Here is a 20,961-nt window from a genome sequence, read left to right as displayed (position 1 = left end):
TGAAGGCCCCACCGGGGGATAATCAGCTGCCCCGAGTGGCTGATTAATAAGGGTTACCCATGCTCAGTTAGAGGGCAGCCCCAAAGGGAGTTGGGAGACTCCTGTGGAGCAGAGGGCAGCTTGCAGGAGAAACCTGAGCCAAAGGGCTGAGCAGGGCTCTCTGGGGAACCCATCAGGACAGGGAGCCTCTCAGAGGAGCTCATGGAGACGGGCACCTCCTAGATAGAGGGCGGCAGTCTGCAGGCACCCAAAAGGACCTGGTCTCAGCCAGTGGTCACCCAGACACAGGCTGGAAGCCCGGCCTCGCATGGATCACCTGCTTTCCCTGGAGAAGGGTCCCAGTGGACGGACTTCCCAGATGCACTGGCTCCAGAGAAGGACGTTTCTCCAGCAGGGGAAAGAGGCACAACCCCAGGGCAGAGGCTGGCACCAAAGGAACCCCTGGGCAGAGGAGAACATGGCAGTCAGGTGGGGGACATGGACTAAAATGACCTAGTCACCCACCGGGATGTTGGGATGAAAGTTTTGTTGATGTTCTGCCTGGGCTTTTCTGTTAATAAATGACACCCTCCACTAGGGGGTGCTGTTTAGCATTTAACGGCCTGTTTGGACTTGCCACCGCCCTGGGTGAGGGGGAAACAAAGTAAGGGCTCACCTGCAACACCAACCTGCCCGCATGGGGGCGCTCTGGAATGATGACGAGGGCTTAAAGGAGCTTACTCATAATGGCTGTTTTTAAATAGAGCCGCAGGGTTTTCCGTCACCACTCACTGACGATGGAAGGCAGGAATCGGAGAGACGCTAATATCTAACCTACAGACTGACCCCGCAGCGGTTTTGCTCCCATAGTGTTTGTTCCAGTCCCATATGACACGTCTATGGGAGACGAGACTCACGTTTCATCCGGTCCAGCCTCAGTCATACGGACTGAATCCGAAAGGGCTTTTAGGAAGTGAAATGATACAAGTGTTAGGTGAGAAAAGCTAAACAGGGGGCAGTTATGCCAACCGAACCAAAGTCAGGCTAAGAGAGGCTGCTGGGAAAGTCTCTGAAAGTAGAATGAAGGAATGTTTGTTTAAGTTACAGAGAGTGAGAAAAAAGGGGAGGCCTGCATTCCTGGACCAGATGTGCTGGGAACAGTCCTTGAGATACAGAGGCGCTGTTTTCCACTCCCTGCTCTTGTGTTATGTCTGTTTTAACTCCTTGTCTCCTGGTTGACACCCATACCGATAAGAAAGTTAGTGAAGCACTATGATTTGCTAAAAGTTATCTACAATAAGGGGGGTAGATGTGCATGCATATAGAGAAAGAGGATTTTAACTAATATGGGGGGGGCTGCTTTATGAATAAATCTGACGCGATGCGACTGTCTATAAAAACCTGTGAGTTTTACTTAGAAGTTGGCTGGTTCTCTTTGGAGATGGGCTGCTCTCTATTGTTGTGTGCAGTCTTCAATAAAGAGCTTTGTGTTCGGACCTTGCTGGTGTTGCCTGTTTCTCTCCGGTCAGACAACGAACCGCGCCATCTGGGGTTCGAGTCCTCGACACAAGACAGCATCTGGTCTGTGGGACAAGTTACAGCTACCACGGCTGGGAAGAACAAGTGTTCCTTCATCTGGGCCCATACTGGAGGGGGGATGGGAGCAGGCATGGGAGGTAAAGGTCTGTGTTAGGATGAAAAGTGTCAAGAGAGAGGGCGCTGATGAGAACCACAGAGCCACTGTCCCAAGGAGCAGTTGTGCTGCACCCATGAGTGGATCTTTCGGCTAAGGGCACCTCACACACCCCATTTTTCCAGCAAGCAAACAGACACACAATACATCTGGGCTCAGGCAAGAACGGGAACGTGTTTATTCAGGTGTGATGCTCACGGTGCGAGCACTGCATTCATTTTACATAAGAAAAGTCATCCAAGGAGCAGAATAAAGAAAACAATGTAAAAAACCAGAATCCAACCGGGGGTGAATGTGTCTGAGGTCTGTTTTTGGATCATGCCTTCCCGGCACTCAGTCTGGCGCTGATCCCTAGCGTGACGTGGATGGGAAATGTCCCTGCGGTAGCAAGAGGCAGGGGTCTTTAAGTATTCCGCTTTGGAGGTGGTTTGGGCTAAACATTTCCTGGTGAGCCCTGACCTTTTTTTAAATCAGCCCCATCAACTGGGACTACAGGTATAAAAGCAGAAACCCTGCCAACATTATCCACCATTTCCTGATGGGTCAGGAGAGCAAGCGGGCATCTCCCCAGTGAGGCAGCACTGTTCATTTGAGCTTCCCAGGCCTCCTGTGCCCAAAAACATGGGAGCAGCAATCCAGATCTGCTGAGACGCACAGAGGGGCACCCAGTGACAGCAGCAGGATTTCCTTGTGAACAGCAAGAGGGCAGGTATTGTCTAATGGGATCTGAGAGAGAGTTTGGAAGAAAGGGCACCATTGGTAACCCAAGTATAGCTTTGCACAGAGAGAGGTTTGGTGTCTCGTTGGAGAAGCTTGAGCAGGTTCTTCAGGCCATCAAGTTCTTTCTTCCTGACCAGATCAGAGTCCGGCCCTGATATAGACGAAGCTGGCCAAGATCGCCATGGCCAGCACCGAGTAGCTGACTTTCACGCTGCTGGCCCCGCTGATGTTGCACAAGAATGAACTGCAGCAGGAAGCAGAGGCAGCTAGTATCCCTATGTTTATCCCAAAGCTGGGGCAAACTGAAGCACACCCCTTGGAGATGCTCTGCCCAGAATGTCCACCTGAACCGGAAAAAGAAACAAGAGAAAGAGACTCAAGATTAAAATGTTTCCCAGAGTTCGGACAGGAGCTCCTTAGCTCTGCAAAGGAGATAATTGTACCGATGTAGCTAATCAATCCTGAGATGAGGAGGCCATTTCTCAGCAGTTAATGGCCTCACAGCCTTATCTCTGCCAGTGAATGCCCAGCCTTTAGAGGTCACTACTGCTATTATATACCATGAAAACAGCACTAGTCTCTTCCTAGCAGTTACAGACCCGTACGTAACAATCTGGGAACATCCCCTTCATATTCCTGGCCAGGAGGAGGGAACACCCAAAGAACCCTGAGAATCCATTCCAGATTGTCACACTCTGCCCACTGCATGCTGGGACAGGGCTTTGGGAGTTCAGTGGGGGCTGTGGGAATGCAGCACAGAGGTGACTGAGTCCTATCTTCTGCTCTTGAGCGTCAAAGCTTTAAAGAGCTGGTAGTAGTTGTTACCCGAAATTGGGCCAGCTAGTCAGCTTAGGGAGGACTAATGACCCTCCAGAGTTTGGCAGAAAGCAGCATGTTTGTTATATTTATAGCTAAGCTCAAAAGAAGGGGCGGGGGGGAGGGGTGTCACACTCACACTCGCGTACTCACGCTCCCAGGACAGGCACAGCAGTGGAGATGTCTGGATTCTTCAAGGTAAGTGTATGAAGGTAAGTCTTCCCGAGGCACGATGGAATGCAACGCGGCGAACCACTGGCCAGGCGGTCCGGGCGAAGGGCCTTCTCGGGAGGTACAGGCTGGTGAGTGCACTCCTGAGCACATGGCCTCTTCCCCTTTTAAGGACCTGCTCCTCATGGCCTGCGACTAGAGATGACTTGGCCACGTCTGGTTGCTCACACTCCACCTCAGACAGTGTCCAAGCAGGGTCCATGCATTGGGTGTGTGATCGCTGCCTAATTAGAGTCCCAGACACCTTGTCTACCTGGGAACTCTTCTGATCTTCCAGCTGTTCAACCAGCCCATTCATCCCACAAGCATTCCAGGAGGGAGGGGGAGGGAGAAAGCCACTTCACAGTAATTCAAAGAGGGAGAGGAGACAAAAGGGGGAAGGGGGGAAGTGTAACAGACCTTTTGAGCATAGAGGTTATACAGAGCAGAGTAACACAGAGCATACAGATCACTGCTGTTCCTACAGCAGCAGTTAGGTCACAGCAGAGCTCATTAAGCAGCAGACACCAATATACCCAAAAAGGCTTCAACCCGGCCTCCTTTTGTCCATGCTCAACCAGCCAGGCACTGGGATTGGAGCGTGCAAATTCTCTCACTTGCACATGCCAGTAGTGGAACCTTGCACCAGCACGTGAGATGTTTGGTGCTTAAACCATCGCATGGCTTCCGCAGGCGTGAAAGGAGGCCAGACTGGGAAAGCAAGGCCCATAATGTCAGTTATGCAGGGCAGTTACAGCGGTCTGCCATCCAACTGGCCTTGGCGTGATGTATAGGCCATATGGGCCCAGTATAAATGCTGTGTGTTTGACATGAGGACGTGAGTTGAGTGCTGGCAGCTGAAGCAAGGATTCGCGGTTATGAGCGGTCAAGAATTGTCTGCGCAAAACAACTTTTATGTCCGTGGGGAATAGAAAGAATTAGCAGGAAGGGAATAACACCAGCTCTGCAGTTATGCAAGAATTGGGGGAAATGGAACGTCTTGGATTATGGCGGCCTGCCCACGCCTTGTGATCGGACTGAATTTCGACTGGCCGTCGGGATGTCCTTCGGCTCTTCTGATTCTGGTGTAGTATGAAAGGAGTGTGAATGTGGAGCGAGTGGGGTTTATATTGTGATCAATACAAATATTTAGAGTATTATATACCAACACTGTGTCCGGTATCTGCCTGCTCCCCCATCCTGTAGGGAGGCCTCTACCAGAGCCTAACATTCTCATCCCCTGGGCGAGTTCCCTGCGCAACTCAATAGCCTGGCACTACTTTTGTTAACTGAACCACATGGCAAGTAGTATCAGTGCGCCTCCCCAGGAACTGGCTACTCACAGTCCGCTCAAAATGCAGAGGCTGGCAACGACATTTACACTTGTGTATAATTGCCGCTGGGTGCAATCGGGCGCAGGAGGGGCACAGCTGGGAGACGTCCTTTCCCCTGCAGTCCAGGGACAAAGGCAGCCATCTTTTCCCCCCAACAAACCGGAGGGAAAGGGGGTGGGCTCGATGCCACAAGAATGCAGCAGAGCAGAGGAGGCTGCTTCCCTGAGAACCTGTGCTGAGAAGCAGAGGATCCAATGAGCCCTTTCTAACTGCTCCCTCGCGCCGTTCAAGGCTGGCAGCCGCTCAGGCAGGCAGCCTCCTTCCCTTTGACACCCAGGGCAGCCCCCGCAGGGCCGCTGAGGAGCAGGTGGGAACTCAGTCCCAGCCCTCGCCCACCTCAGCAGTAGCAGCACCCACTGCTGGGGAGCATCTGCAGGACTGGGCTATCAAGAGCCTCATTTCAGGACTTCAGCCAATGCTGGAGGGGTAGATATGGAGCCCCCCCGCATTCATGTACAGGAAGCCTGACAGTGTCTGCACTGCCCTCCTCTGAGTCACTCACTCGGCTGCGCCTACCATTCGGTTTCAAGGAGTGAGTGATTCCTCAATTCCACATCAGCAATGTCCCATCCTTCCAGCAGAAGGAGGAAGGAAAACCCAGTGATCTGGAACGGGAGCAGCACGTCATCTGGGAAAACGCTATGGAAAGACAATAGACAGAGCATGCCCAAGCTTACCAATTCCTGCACCAAGATACGTGGTCACACAGTAGTTTGCATCACTGGGACATATAGCTGGTGCCAGACAAGCCCAGTTGGAGGACTTTTCATTACAGGTGAAGCACACCAGCGAGTGAGCTGCAAAAGGAAAACACAGCCCATGTTAGAGGCATACAGGAATATGTTATTTGTTCCTGGTCTACAGTCCCCATCCCTGTCACCTGCTGCTAATGAGCATCAAAATAGATCATATCCTGATGTTTTCAGCCACTATTTCAGGCCGAACTCTCATTGAACCCCGCGATAGATTTTCCTGTGCATCGATTACGGATTCGGGATTAGACCCACACACGGGGGGGGGGGGGGGGATTTCAAAGGCAGAAATGACAGCTGGGCACCCAACTGCTATTTATGCCTCTGAAAAGTTCCCCCAACGCCCTCCGTGACACCCATTTGTAAATACTTTCTCAGCACGTTCCTTTCCAAAGCCAGAATGTTACAGACAGGAGCATAAGGAAAAATCAGCATGGACTTCTCAAGAACAAATCATGCCAAACCCACCTAATTTCCTTCTTTGACAAGGTTACCAGCCGAGTGAATAAGGGGGAAGCAGTAGGCATGATATATCCTGATTTTGACCCAGTCCTATATGACATTCTCATAAGCAAAGCAGAGAAAGGTGTTCTAAGTTAAATTCCTATAAGGCGGGTGCACAACTGATTGAAAGACTGCTATCAATGGTTCCGTGTCAAACTGGGAAGGCGAATCCTGTAGGGTCCCGCAGTGGCCAGTACTGAGGATGCTTATTACATTTGCAGATGACGCCAAGCTGGGAGGGGTTGCAAGCACTTTCGAGGGCAGGATTAGAATTCAAAACGACCTTGACAAATTCGAGAATTGGTCTGAAATCCACAAAGTGAAATTCAAGGAAGTTAAGTGCGACGTACTACAGTTTGGAAGGAAAAATCAAATGCACAGCTACACAATGGGGAACAACTGGCTAGGTGGAAGCACTTCTGAAAAGGAACTGGGGATGTGATACAGTTCCAAAAAAGGCTGATATCATTGTGGGGTGGATTAGCAGGAGAGTTGTATATAAGACAGAGGAGGTAACTGTCCTGTTGTATATGGCACTGGTGAAGTCTCTGATGCTGTACTGTGTTCAATTCTAGGCACCAAGCGATGTGGACAAATTAGAGAAAGTCCAGAGGAGAGCATCAAAAATGATAAAAGGTTTAGAAAACTTGAACATTTTACAAACTTTTTTTGTAAACTTTTTAGGGCATGGCTACACTGGAAACTTCAAGGCCTTGTCGTGGGAGCGCTCCCACGGCAGCGCTTTGAAGTGCGAGTGTGGTCGGTGCGAGCACTGGGAGAGAGCTCTCCCAGCGCTCCTGGTACTCCCTCTCCACGAGGGGATTAGCTCCCAGCCCTCGGAGCCTGTTTACACTAGCGCTTTAAAACGCTCTGACTTGCTGCGCTCAGGGGGGTGATTTTTCACACCCCTGAGCCAGCAAGTTAGAGCGCTGTAAAATGTAAGTGTAGCCAAGCCCTTACGAACTTTTTTATAAACTTTTTAGAAAACCTGAACTTTTTACAAACTTTTACAAAACTGGGCATGTTTAGGCTTGAGAAAAGAAGACTGAGGGGGGAGCGATCACAGTCTTCAAACATGTTAAGATCTGTTATAAAGAGGACAGTGATCAATTGTTCGCCATAGCCGCTGAAGGTAGGACAGGAAGTAGTGGGTTTAATCTGCAGCAAGGGAGATTTAGGTGACATAGTAGGGGCTAATATGCATGGGGGAAACAACTCCTTCCTGGCTAGAACCTGGCTAGAGCCTATATTTCATAAGGACTAATTTCCAAAGAGACGGATACCAATGGATGGTGGGCAACAATCGAAATATGACCTCACACTGGCTCTGACAAATGAAGTGTGAATGACATGATGTGTTATTTATTGATGGGTATCACATGGAATACCAGAGAATTCATTCTAACTTGCCAAACAAGCTTGGTTATTATTATTATTATTATTACAATGCCAGAAGCATGCTAGATGTTTTATAGAAACAAACAGAGAAGCACGGTACATTTCCTAAAGAGTTTATAGAGCAAATTGGACAGGAAGTGCTGCGTGAGGGTGACAAAGAGAAGGAGGGGATGGGTTAAGGAAGAACAAGATCTGAAGCATTAAGTTCATCCCAGGGCTTGATTTTGCCACTTGGATATAACAATCCCTCCACCTCCATGGGTCACCAGCAGAGTTTGAACCCAGGCCTTTCAGCCGCACAACATAGACCTTGACCACTGGTAGGGAAGGAATAACTCCAACTAGAAGCAGTAGTGGGCTGTTATCCTCTGCGGCCCAGACACTAGAAGAGGATGCAACACGCATTTTACAAGCACGTACTCCACCTACACAGGGGAGTGCCTTACTCACATGTCAAGGTTCCTCCCCCACTCTGAACGCTAGGGTACAGATGTGGGGACCTACATGAAAACCTCTTAAGCTTATCTTTACCAGCTTAGGTCAAAAACTTCCCCAAGGTACAAAATATTCCACCCTTTGTCCTTGGATTGGCCGCTACCACCACCAAACAAATACTGGTTACTGGGGAAGAGCTGTTTGGAAACGTCTTTCCCCCCAAAATACTTCCCAAAACCTTGCACCCCACTTCCTGGACAAGGTTTGGTAAAAAGCCTCACCAATTTGCCTAGGTGACTACAGACCCAGACCCTTAGATCTTAAGAACAATGAACAATCCTCCCAACACTTGCACGCCCTCTTTCCTGGGAAATGTTGGATAAAAAGCCTCACCAATTTGCATAGGTGACCACAGACCCAAATCCCTGGATCTGAGAACAATGAAAAAGCATTCAGTTTTCTTACAAGAAGACTTTTAATAGAAATAGAAGTAAAGAAATCACCTCTGTAAAATCAGGATGGTAGATACCTTACAGGGTAATTAGATTCAAAACATAGAGAACCCCTCTAGGCAAAACCTTAAGTTACAAAAAAGATACACAGACAAAAATAGTTATTCTATTCAGCACAATGCTTTTCTCAGCCATTTAAAGAAATCATAATCTAACGCATACCTAGCTAGATTACTTACTAAAAGTTCTAAGACTCCATTTCTGGTCTATCCCCGGCAGAAACAGCATATAGACAGACACACAGACCCTTTGTTTCTCTCCCTCCTCCCAGCTTTTGAAAGTATCTTGTCTCCTCATTGGTCATTTTGGTCAGGTACCAGCGAGGTTACCTTTAGCTTCTTAACCCTTTACAGGTGAGAGGATTTTTCCTCTGGCCAGGAGGGATTTTAAAGGGGTTTACCCTTCCCTTTATATTTATGACAGCTGTATAATTAATTTTGCTGGGTGTAAACCAATTAAGGTGGTGGGATATAATTGGTTAAATAATCATGTTACAATATGTTAGGATTGGTTAGTTAAATTTCAGTAAAATAATTGGTTAAGGTATAGCTAAGCAGAACTCAAGTTTTACTATACAGTCTGCAGTCAATCAGGAAGTAAGGGGGAATGGGAACAGGGAATGGGGGTGGGGAAATTGGAATCATGTTTTGCTAAGGGGGGGAATGGGAACAGGGACACAGGTAAGGCTCTGTGGTGTCAGAGCTGGGAAGGGGGACACTAAGGAAGGAAACTGGAATCATGCTTGCTGGAAGTTCACCCCAATAAACATTGAATTGTTTGCACCTTTGGACTTCGGGTATGGTTGCTCTCTGTTCATGCGAGAAGGACCAGGGAAGTGAGTGGGTGAAGGAATAAGCCCCCTAACAAGCGGGGGCATGATTAGGCCACAAGCCCTCCAGCATACATGCCATAGGTGATGAACACTGGGCTCTCCCCCACCAGTCACCTTGATCTAGCCCAGTGGTTCCCAAACTTTAACAACCTGTGAACCCCTTTCACTAAAATGTTAAGTCTCACGAAACCCCTCCTAAAAATGAATATTTCCAGGGATTTTCTCTTTTACCTGAGTATAAATTATAAAAGCAGTGATCTTGGAAATATAAAATTTGTTTTTATGACATGCTTATTACATACTATTTATTAATTATTTATCATTACAGGATTTTTATTACATTATGAAAACAGCAACATTCTTCCAATATCTCACTTTCATAACTTGTATCACTTTGAATAAGCCTGTTATAAGACAAAGCTCCTACATTTCATCGAGTATCAGATGTGAAAGAGCATGAAGGTATTTAAGAAGCCAACTCAAAGAATTCCTCCTACACAAGCATTCAGGTCTTGAGCAGTCCAGGCAAACAACGTACGTTACAACAAAGCTTAAACTTGTTCTTCATAATAATTTTAAAAACAAAACTAGCTGCCTATTTAATTTTAAAAACAGCAAAAAATATCCACCTCCCTTTCCATTTCTTATAAGGAGTCTTGAAGTTTAAATCTCACACATGATAGATATATTTGCTTTGGTCTGCTTAGCTCTTGGAAGTCCAGGGGCTCCAGGCTACTGGCCCCGTGCTGCTCGGGGTTCCTAGGGACAGCTCTGTCCGCCATGAGGGAATTTTTTTCCCAAGAACCCCCTATAACATTTTGTGAACCCCAGTTTGGGAACCACTGATCTAGCCCTACCCCCAAGTGGCTCCAGGACCCTCCATGAAGCCAGCACATTCTCTTCTGCTTCTTCTTCATTTGGTGAAAAGACGGGCAATATTTTGAAATGCTCCTCAGTAAAGTGAGCGAAGGCAGGAGACCGGGGCTCTGATCAGCGGCTGAACACAGGTGCGGTGCTTTTTGACGGGTTCCGTCATTTTTTTAATACAGACATTGGGATTATTGGCTTATTGGCCCAGCTGCACTTGAATGGCTACATGCACTTCGGGGGTCACTGTTTATTATTACTGAGCACCCAGAGTGTAAGATCTTTGTGCTGTGTTTATACAGCACCTGGCGTAATGCAGTTCTGGTTCATGACTAGGGCTCCTAGGAGTCCAGGGTCGAAGCAGAAAAAAACAACAGATGCTTTAAAAAGAGACACTAATTGAACTATATGAGTGGGAGGTCTGGAGAATGCAGCTAGAACAAGCCGAGGCCGGTTTTCAAACAGCTCCACCCCCATCACTTCATAGCAAGAATATGTAGTTACACGCATGGCATCATCAGCTCAAAACGTCACTGCCTGATCCTGAAGGGAGGGGCTGCTTTCCTAACAAGTCCGCAGAGCAGTTTAAACTGCAGCTACCTGGCAGGATTACAGAGCCACAGGTCGGATTCAAATCCCACGGAAGCCAGAGGAAAGCCTCCCATTGACACAGCCTCAGATGGCACGGTCCTCCGAGGAGCCCATGAATCAGTGAATTAATTTGATGGTTCAATTCTGAGTCAGTACAAATGGCATCACAGAGATTCCACATTGATTGTCCCTCGGTGACTCTTGGCTACACTTGCAGATGTAGAGTGCTTTGGGTTAAACCAGCCTTCGTACAGCGCAGTAGGGAAAGCGCTCCAGTCTGTCCACACTGACAGCTGAAAGCGCATTGATGTGGCCACATTTGCAGCACTTGCAGCTGCATTGGGAGCGGTTCATTATGGGCAGCTATCCCAGCGTTCAAGGGGCTGCAATCTGCTTTTCAAATGGGGAGGGGAGAGGGGGAGTGTGTTGTGTGTATGTGGGGGGAGAGAGAGTGGGTTGTTGGGATGCTGAGTGTGTCAGCATGCTGTCTTGTAAGTACAGACCCCCCTCCCTCCCCACCTCTCTCTCACTCACTCAAAGCAAACATTAGCTGTTTGTTTTTTCGCAGAGTTGATAAGCAGCCAGCAAACTCCTAATCGGAGCTTTGAAAGGGTCACTTCCACATTCCTGCCAGAGTTCACAACAAAGACAAGAGAGGCCACTTCAGTTGATGAGATTATGGGACATTTCTGGAGGGCAATCACAGCGCTGTAACTAACCCCTCGTTCACACTGATACTGTAGGGTCTCACCCAATATGCAGCAAACCGTATCCCTCTCGGGGAGGTGGAGTATCAGCAGCGCTCTAGCCAGGGAGTCAGAGCGCTCTATGTGCCTTGCCAGTGTGGATGGGGAGTGAGTTAGAGCGCTCTAGGCGGCTTCATTGCAGTATAACATGCAAGTGTAGCCAAGGCCTAAGGCAGATGATCTTAGTTCAGTTTGCATTTTTAACCATCAGTGCCACAAATTTAACCTGGATCATTCTTGTTTACTCATCACCACTAATCTAGCCCTTAACAGGAATTCTTATACAACCCCCCAGTACCATAGCATCTGAGCACCTCAGAATCTTTGATGTCTTTATCCTCACAACACCCCTGTTTTTACATATGGGGAAACTGAGACACAGCAAGGCTAAGTTACTTGCCCAAGGACAAACAGGAAGTTTGTAGCAGAGCAGGAATTTAAACCTAGGTCTCACAAGTCCTACTCTAGGCCCCGATCAACCAGACCATCCTTCCTCTCACTAATAACCATTTTATGATCTCACTTAAACAATTCTGCCTAGATGTGTGAGCCAGAATAGAATCCAGCTCCACTCCATCTCCTAGAGCTATGCTGGCAAACACGGTTAAAGAGGAGTGAAAATGAATTCTTTACCATAATTCCAAGTACTCATGTTGTGTACCTACGTGCAATTTACAATATTGTTGTATATATGCCCATAGCAATTACTGATCTCAATATTTCTGATATATTTATAGATGCATTTTTAAAATGTCCTTTGATTTGAAACTGTCCAATTGCTACGTGGCTAATCTGTGTTCCTAGCACAGTAACCCTAACCGAGCGCCCATCCAATTGTGTGTTCAACCCCCTTATTACACTGTGTCTTACTTTAGACCGTAAACTCTCCAGGACAGGGACTGCTTTTTAATGTGTTTGTAAGCTGGAAAAATGGGCCCTGAATTGTAATTGTGGCTTAGAATCATAGAATATCAGGGTTGGAAGGGACCTCAGGAGGTCATCTAGCCCAACCCCCGGCTCAAAGCAGGACCGATCCCCAATTACATCATCCCAGCCAGGGCTTTGTCAAGCCTGACTTTAAAAACTTCTAAGGAAGGAGATTCCACCACCTCCCTAGGTAACGCATTCCAATGTTTCACCACCCTCCTAGTGCAAAAGTTTTTCCTAATATCCAACCTAAATCTCCCCCACTGCAACTTGAGACCATTACCTTGTTCTGTCTTCTGCTACCACTGAGAACAGTCTAGATCCATCCTCTTTGGAACCCCCTTTCAGGTAGTTGAAAGCAACTATCAAATCCCCCCTCATTCTTCTTTTCCGTAGACTAAACATCCCCAGTTCCCTCAGCCTCTCCTTATAACTCATGTGTTCCAGTCCCCTAATCATTTTTGTTGCCCTCCGCTGGACTCTTTCCAATTTTTCCACATCCTTCTTGTAGTGTGGGGCCCAAAACTGGACACAGTACTCCAGATGAGGTCTCACCAGTGTCGAATAGAGGGGAACGATCACATCCCTCGATCTGCTGGCAATGCCTCTACTTATACATCCCAAAATGCCATTGGCCTTCTTGTCAACGAGGGCACACTGTTGACTCATATCCAGCTTCCTGTCCACTGTAACCCCTAGGTCCTTTTCTGCAGAACTGCTGCCGAGCCATTCGGTCCCTAGTCTGTAGAGGTGCATGGGATTCTTCCGTCCTAAGTGCAGGACTCTGCACTTGTCCTTGTTGAACCTCATCAGATTTCTTTTGGACCAATCCTTTAATTTGTCAAGGTCCCTCTGTATCCTATCTCTACCCTCCAGCGTATCTATCTCTCCTCCCAGTTTAGTGTCCTCTGCAAATTTGCTGAGGTGCAATCCACACCATCCTCCAGATCATTTATGAAGATATTGAAAAAAACCGGCCCCAGGACCGACCCTTGGGGCACTCCACTTCATACCGGATGCCAACTAGACATGGAGCCATTGATCACTACCCGTTGAGCCCGAGAATCTAGCCAGCTTTCTATCCACCTTATAGTCCATTCATCCAGCCCATATGTCTTTAACTTGCTGGCAAGAATACTGTGGGACACAGTGTCAAAAGCTTTGCTAAAGTCAAGGAACAACACGTCCACTGCTTTCCCTTCATCCACAGAACCAGTTATCTCGTCATAGAAGGCAATTAGATTAGTCAGGCATGACTTGCCCTTGGTGAATCCAAGGCTTCTCATGCCTGACTAATCTAATTGCCTTCTATGACGAGATAACTGGTTCTGAGGATGAAGGGAAAGCAGTGGACGTGTTGTTCCTTGACTTTAGCAAAGCTTTTGACACTGTCTCCCACAGTATTCTTGCCAGCAAGTTAAAGAAGTATGGGCTGGATGAATGGACTATAAGGTGGATAGAAAGCTGGCTAGATTCTCGGGCTCAACGGGTAGTGATCAATGGCTCCATGTCTAGTTGGCAGCCGGTGTCAAGTGGAGTGCCCCAGGGGTCAGTCCTGGGGCCAGTTTTGTTCAATTTCTTCATAAATGATCTGGAGGATGGTGTGGATTGCACCCTCAGCAAATTTGCAGATGACACTAAACTGGGAGGAGAGATAGATACGCTGGAGGGTAGGGATAGGATACAGAGGGACCTTGACAAATTGGAGGATTGGTCCAAAAGAAATCTGATGAGGTTCAACAAGGACAAGTGCAGAGTCCTGCACTTAGGGCGGAAGAATCCCATGCACCGCTACAGACTAGGGACCGAATGGCTCGGCAGCAGTTCTGCAGAAAAGGACCTAGGGGTTACAGTGGACGAGAAGCTGGATATGAGTCAACAGTGTGCCCTTGTTGCCAAGAAGGCCAATGGCATTTTGGGATGTATAAGTAGGGGCATTGCCAGCAGATCGAGGGACGTGATCGTTCCCCTCTATTCGACACTGGTGTTGCCTCATCCGGAGTACTGTGTCCAGTTTTGGGCCCCACACTACAAGAAGGATGTGGAAAAATTGGAAAGAGTCCAGCGGAGGGCAACAAAAATGATTAGGGGACTGGAACACATGAGTTATGAGGAGAGGCTGAGGGAACTGGGGATGTTTAGTCTTCAGAAGAGAAGAATGAGGGGGGATTTGATAGCTGCTTTCAACTACCTGAAAGGGGCTTCCAAAGAGTATGGCTCTAGACTGTTCTCAGTGGTAGCAGATGACAGAACAAGGAGTAATGGTCTCAAGTTGCAGTGGGGGAGATTTAGGTTGGATATTAGGAAAAACTTTTTCACTAGGAGGGTGGTGAAACACTGGAATGCGTTACCTACGGAGGTTGTGGAATCTCCTTCCTTAGAAGTTTTTAAGGTCAGGCTTGACAAAGCCCTGGCTGGGATGATGTAATTGGGGATCGGTCCTGCTTTGAGCAGGGGGTTGGACTAGATGACCTCCTGAGGTCCCTTCCAACCCTGATATTCTATGATTCTATGATTCTTCTCCTGTAATACCTACAATAAAAAATGTCTGTACTAGATTCCCAGATTCATAAGATCATTGTGAACATCTAGGCTGACCTCCTATAAAACACAGGCCAGAGAACTGCCCCCAGAATAATTCCTAGAGCAGAGGTTTTAGAAAAACACCCATTTTGATTTAAAATTTGCCAGTGATGGACAATCCATCATGACCCTTGGTAAATTGTTCCAATGGTTAATGACCCTCACTGTTACAAATTTATGCCTTATTTCCAGTCTGAATGTGTCCAGCTTCAACTTCCAGACATTGGATATTGTTATCGCTTTCTCTGCTAGATTGAAGAGCCCATTATTAAGTATTTGTTCTCTGTGTAGGCACTTCCAGACTGTGATCAAATCACCCCTTAACTTTCTCTTTGTTACGCTAAATAGATTGAGCTCCTTGAGTCTACAGCTATAAGGCAGGTTTTCTAACACTAAACATTTTTGTGGCTCTTCTCTGAACCCTTTCCAATTTACGAACATCCTTCTTGACTTGTGGATCTTCAGAACTGGACATAGGATTCCAGCAGCGGTCGCACCAGTGGCAAATACAGAGGTAAAATAACCTCTGTACTCCTACTCAAAATTCCTGTTATACATCCAAGAATCACATTAGCCCTTTTGGCCACAGTGTCACACTGGGAGCTCATGTTCAGCAGATTATCCACCATGGCCCCACAAAGTTTTATCAGAGTCACTGCTTCCCAGGGAGAGTCCCCCCTCCTGTAAATACGGCCGCCATTCTTTGTCCCTAGATGTATACCTTTACATTTAGCCATATTAAAACGCAGATTGTTTGCTTGCGCCCAGATTGCTCTCTATCAGTGACCTGAGCTCTTCATTATTTCCCACTCCCCTAGTTTTTCTGTCACCTGTAAATTTATCAGTGATGATGTTGTTTTCTTCCAGGTCATTGATAAAAATGTTAAATAGCGTAGCGCCAAGAACTGATCCCTGCAGGACCCCGCTGGAGACACACCCACTCATTGACGATTCCCCATTTACAGTTACATTGCGACACCTATCAGTGAGCCAGCTTTTAGGCCAGGTCTACACTACCACTTATGTCGGCAAAATTTATGCTGCTCACGGGAGTGAACCCACCCACCCACACACACACCGCCGGAGAGACATCAGTTACACCGACCTATCTGCTAGTGTGGACAGCGCTGTGTCGCTCACTCGCCGACACAGCTACAGCCACTCACTGGGGGTGGTTTAGTGCTCTCAGCGGGAGAGCTCTGTCCGGTCGGCATACAGCAGCCACACGAGAGATCGCACGGAGGCGCAGCTGCATCGGTACAGCTGTGCCACTGTAAACGCGCCCGGGTAGACGTGGCCGTAGTCAGTGTGTGCCGTGCTAATGTTCTGTCCGTCTAGTTTTTCCATCGAAATCTCACGCGGCACCAAGTCAAACGCCAGTGCTAGCAAGTACATTACAGAGAAAAAACAGAAACAACGGGCTCCTGAAAAATGTCTAATAATAGAAAACGCAATGAAGAGGGAGGAATTATTTAAGGAGGCTGAGACTGAAACTACAGAACAAAGAACCTAAGCAATGCAAGCGCAAAAACCAGTTGCCACCAAACAGATGATGGAACAATTTGCCAGGAGAAGAAGCTTTTGGTGCTCAGCTCCTAGAGATGCTGACGAACTCCTGAGATACAACACAGCCCTCAGGAAATGCCTTAGATAAGACCTGTGCAATCTGACCTTGCAAAGAGCGGAGCTCGGCCAAGGCTCTCAAACCCCGACCCAAAGCCCAGTGCAGTCAGTGGAAAGACTCCCGCTGACATCACTGGGTTCTGGATCAAGCCGTTACTGCCCACGCCAGCTCTGTCTGTGTTCTCTGCGCAGCCACTGCTCTCCTTCAACAGCCCAGTACTTGGCACTTAAACTCCACGTGATGTCTTCAAGGCAGGTTAGTGAGTAGCCGGCTAAAGCAAAGGGAGTTCCTTGGGAGAGGCTCCTTGCATGGCAAAAGGAATATTCCTGTTGCTGAAGGACAGGGGTGGGCAAACTTTTTGGCCTGAGGGCCACAACGGGGTTTCCAAACAGTATGGAGGGTTGGGTAGGGAAGGCTGTGCCTCCCCAAAGAGCCTGGCCCCCACCCCCTATCTGCCCCCTCCCACTTCCCACCCCCTGACTGCCCCGCTCAGAATCCCCAACCCATCCAACCCCCCCTGCTCCTTGTCCCCTGACTGCCCCCTCCCGGGATCCGCGCCCCTAACCGCCCCCTGGGACTCCACCCCCTATCCATCCCCCCGCTCCCTGTCCCCTGACAGGCTCCTGGGACTCCCACGCCTATCCAATCCCCCCTGTTCCTCGTCCCCTGACACTCCCCCAGAACCTCCACCCCATCCAACCTCTCCTGCTTCCCCTGTCCCCCTAACTGCCCCCCAGGATCCCACCCCCGATCGAATCCCCCCTGCTCCCTGTCCCCTCACTGCCCCAACACCTATCCACATCCCCACCCCCTGACAGTCCCCCCGGGATTCCTACGCCTATCCAACTGCCCCTGTTCCCTCTCCCCTGACTGCCCCTCCCTCCAGAACCTCTGCCCCATCCAACCTCTGCGCCACCTTACCATGCTGCTCAGAGCAGCAGGAGCTCGCAGCCCCGCCACCTGGCTGGAGCCAGCCACTCTGCCCGTGCTGTCCGGCAGGCCAGAGTGCGGGTGGCATGGCGCGCTGAGGCTGCGGGGGAGGGGGGAAAGCAGGGGAGGGGCCGGGGGATAGCCTCCCTGGCCGGGAGCTCAGGGGCCGGGCAGGACGGTCCCGCGGGCCACATCAGTTTGCCCACCTCTGCGGTAGGGGCAAAGCTACCTGCAATAACCCCATTTGCCTGGCAAAGGATGTCTGCTGTCCAGGCACGGGGGCCAGCAGATTTCTCTCACGCCCTGGGCTTAATTTGATCACATACAAACTGGGACTGGGAAAATAACACACTCTCTTGTCCACTTGGTTAAAATCACGATGTGCTTAGACACTGCGGCGTGGGATCCGGAGTATCTAGAGGGGGCAGCTAAGATCGTCTTAAGAGCAGCGAGAAACCAACTTGTTGTTTCTCACTGTGGACCCCATGGAATTGGAAGTGTTCTTGATTTCTGAGCCAGGAACCCAGGTGGCTGGAGCTGGTCAGTTCCCTTGGGCTCAGGCTGTAGTTTACCCTGGCACCCGGTGCAGGTCTTGGGGTGACTTATTTATGTACATTAATGTGAGTAAACAGTAAGAGAGGGGGTTAATACATTTGTATAGACAATCAAAAGACAAGAACATCTGGGAGCATATAAATGGAGAAATCTTTGAACAAGTGAACATTCGTTGGTTAATAACCGAGCCTGTTCTTCCTAGCTTTAGTGGCAAATAAATAAATAAAAGCCTGTTCCACAAACACCTTTTATCCCTGGAGGTCTCCCATCCAAGTATCAAACCTCCTTATTTTTAAAACCAGATGAGCTCAGGAGAGTTGGAGGAGTAAAATGATCCTGCATTAAGAATCAACCAACCAGTGGCTCCTCCAACCGGAACCTACTGCTCTGACCCCCCCTCCAATATTCCTGGATTCCACGACAGCAGGGGTGGGCAAACCACAGCCCGCAGGCCACATCGGGGTTGCGCAACTGTATGGAGGGCCGGGTAGGGAAGGCTGTGCCTCCCCAAACAGCCTGGCCCCTGCCCCTTATCCACCCCCTCCCACTTCCCGCCCCCCTCAGAATCCCCGTACCCATCCAACTGCCCCCTGCTCCCTGTCCCCTGACTGGCCCTTGGGTCCCCCTGCCCCTTATTCAACACCCACCCCCGCTCTCCGCCCCCTTACCATGCCGGAGCCAGCGCCACGCTGCCCGACAGGAGCGGTGGGCCTGACTGCTGCCCGCGCTGCGGCATGCCTGCGGGGCAGGAGGGACAGCGGGGGAAGGGCCAGGGGTAGTCACCCTGGCCGAGAGCTCAAGGGCTGGACAGGACGGTCCCGCGGGCCGTAGTTTGCCCACCCCTGCACTACAGCATTGTAAGAACGCAGGGCCTGAGTCTGATCTCACTTGTGGCGATGTTCCATTCCTCCAAATTAATTGAATTCAGTGCAGTTACTCCTGATTTACTCCACTGTATCTGGGATCAATCAGACCCTGATGTTTTTAGCTGATTACAGTAGAAGAATTTGCAAAAATTATGGTTGCAAGAAAGCAATGCTGAGAAGCACTGATCGCCCTGAGTAAAAGAGCCTAGCTCAGAGGATAACCGTATAAAAGATTTCTTTAAGAGATGACTAGACAGGTCTCTAGGGGTAGTCAGCCCCCGCTCATCCCCCTCTAGGCCTCTCAAGACATGCTGCTGTTGGAAGGAGCTCAGATCCACAGAACTGTGCTCTCTCTTGCATCCAGAGCACTGCATCCCCCTAAGCATTGTGAAATGTAGATAATTTGCTATGCCTGCACTGAGCTATTTTTATTACATCCACACAAGCTAGTGCTCAAAAGACAGCCAACGCACCAGCCATTGCTTCACACTACCAAGCGGCTGGCTGCAAAGGGAGGTTTGCAGAAGTGCCAGCTCCCACTTAAAGGTAGAATCTTTGCCCACGGTGCTGCAAAAATCCCCCTCTGCCCCTGCCATTTCTAGCCGCTTCCCTGGCTCTTTGTCTGGCACAGAGGAATCCTGAGCAGCATCTCACCTTGCTCCACACACAGAACCGCCACCAGCAGGGCGAGAAGAAAAGCCTTCATCTTCGGCCTGCCGTCACAGCGTGGGCAGAAGGGAAGCTGCTTCTTGGGGGCTGGGTATAAATGAGGATCTTGGTGTTTTCCTGTGAAGGCAGTACATGGAAAGACTGCGAGTTAGCTGGGAGGAGACAGGAGATTGATGGCTGGGTGTGGGATGTGCAGGGGAGTTTGCTCACGTGGGTTTGTATCAAGAGAAGCCAGAGGAAACAAGGCTCAAAGTCTTAACAGAATGCAGTTCTCCAGGAAATGTAATTGTGTTTGGTTTTGTTTCCCCGCTGCAGTCTGGAAGGAGGAGGAAATGCAGGAGGACTAAACCATTACTGTGCCAAAAGCTTTTGCACAAGTTGATGGTTAATACACTGCATAAACCAGACACCAGCGGTGGAAAATCCCTACTCTATTGTCTAATCCGGTGATTCTTAACCTTTTCCATACCGGGTTCCAACAGCAAAGAGAGTGGGGAGCCTGCTCTCTGCCTTCCAGGTGCGGAGAGAGGGACAGGGGTCACCAGTGGAGCTGGCCAGAACAGAGGAGCTCTCTGCTCTGAAAAAGTTCCAGTTGGTGATAAATCTTTCTGTCCCAAATCCGGATGAAAAGTTAAAAGCTCAAGGGGGTGCAGAGGGAGAGGACTGAAAAGTCTAAGTGTTTCAGACTTTTAAAAATGGTTTTTAAAAAGCAAAACACGTTCCCAGAATGCCTGGCTAGCCCGCTCTTCAGCACCCTGATCTCCCAGCACCCTAGGGCACCTACCTCCCGGCCTGGCAGGGTGCTGTGCTGAACTGGCTCCTTGATGCCTCCAGCTGCCCGACTCCCCATCGGCCCAGCTGGCTGTGCAGCCCAAGGCACCAAGGGGCAGGGCAGCCCCGCAGAGCGGGAGGCAGGCAGCACTGGGAATTGGGGAGCTCAAGGAGTGGGGCAGCCTGCCAGGCAGGAGGATGGGAAGACAGGCAGCAAGGAGTTGCAAGGAGCAGGGCAGGTGCGAATTGTTGGGCAGACCAGGAAGCTGGCTGTCTGGGGAGTCAGCGGTGAGGAAACTCAGGCAGCGTGGCAGTCCCCAGGCAGCACCCGGGGAGTCAGGGAGCATGGGGCTCCAAGGAGTAGGGCAGCCCACCAGGTAGGGAGTCAGGAGAACCACGGAGCCAGCCAGCTGTCCAGTGGTAGGGGAGCCAGCTCCCTCAGGGATGGGGTAGCAGACAGCCTGGGGAGATGGCTGCCCGGGGATTTGGGAAACCTCAGTTCCAATACTTCAGTACAGGTGAGCTGCTGAGGAGCTGGGTGGTGAGCTGGCAGGAAGTCAGACCGGTTTCTCTCAGAAGTTTTGGCC

At 49.5% G+C, this 20,961-nt stretch overlaps 1 protein-coding gene across 1 annotated transcript; it reads right to left on the bottom strand.

The window, feature by feature from the left end:
• Window positions 1-1,829: 1,829 nt before the first annotated feature.
• Window positions 1,830-19,894, bottom strand: LOC141982057 (lymphocyte antigen 6E-like). Its single transcript, XM_074943748.1, has 3 exons — window positions 19,589-19,894; window positions 5,490-5,609; window positions 1,830-2,736 (listed from the first exon to the last, which is right to left on the bottom strand). Exons 1-3 carry the CDS (start codon window positions 19,638-19,640, stop codon window positions 2,531-2,533), a joined length of 378 nt encoding a protein of 125 aa, XP_074799849.1. The 5' UTR covers window positions 19,641-19,894; the 3' UTR covers window positions 1,830-2,530.
• Window positions 19,895-20,961: the final 1,067 nt, after the last annotated feature.

The sequence above is a fragment of the Natator depressus genome, chromosome 2 (assembly GCF_965152275.1).
Source record: "Natator depressus isolate rNatDep1 chromosome 2, rNatDep2.hap1, whole genome shotgun sequence".
Classification (NCBI taxonomy): domain Eukaryota; kingdom Metazoa; phylum Chordata; order Testudines; family Cheloniidae; genus Natator; species Natator depressus.
The sequence above is the reverse complement of the archived record's forward strand: the minus strand, read 5'-3'. Positions and strand labels throughout refer to the sequence as shown.

Excerpts from the sequence above, each read along its gene's own strand:
- LOC141982057 (XM_074943748.1), bottom strand. The coding sequence starts at position 19,640 with ATGAAGGCTTTTCTTCTCGCCCTGCTGGTGGCGGTTCTGTGTGTGGAG. Across the intron at positions 5,610-19,588 it reads GGTTCTGTGTGTGGAGCAAG|CTCACTCGCTGGTGTGCTTC; the intron begins GTGAGATGCTGC and ends TTCCTTTTGCAG. Across the intron at positions 2,737-5,489 it reads GTATCTTGGTGCAGGAATTG|GTGGACATTCTGGGCAGAGC; the intron begins GTAAGCTTGGGC and ends TTTCCGGTTCAG.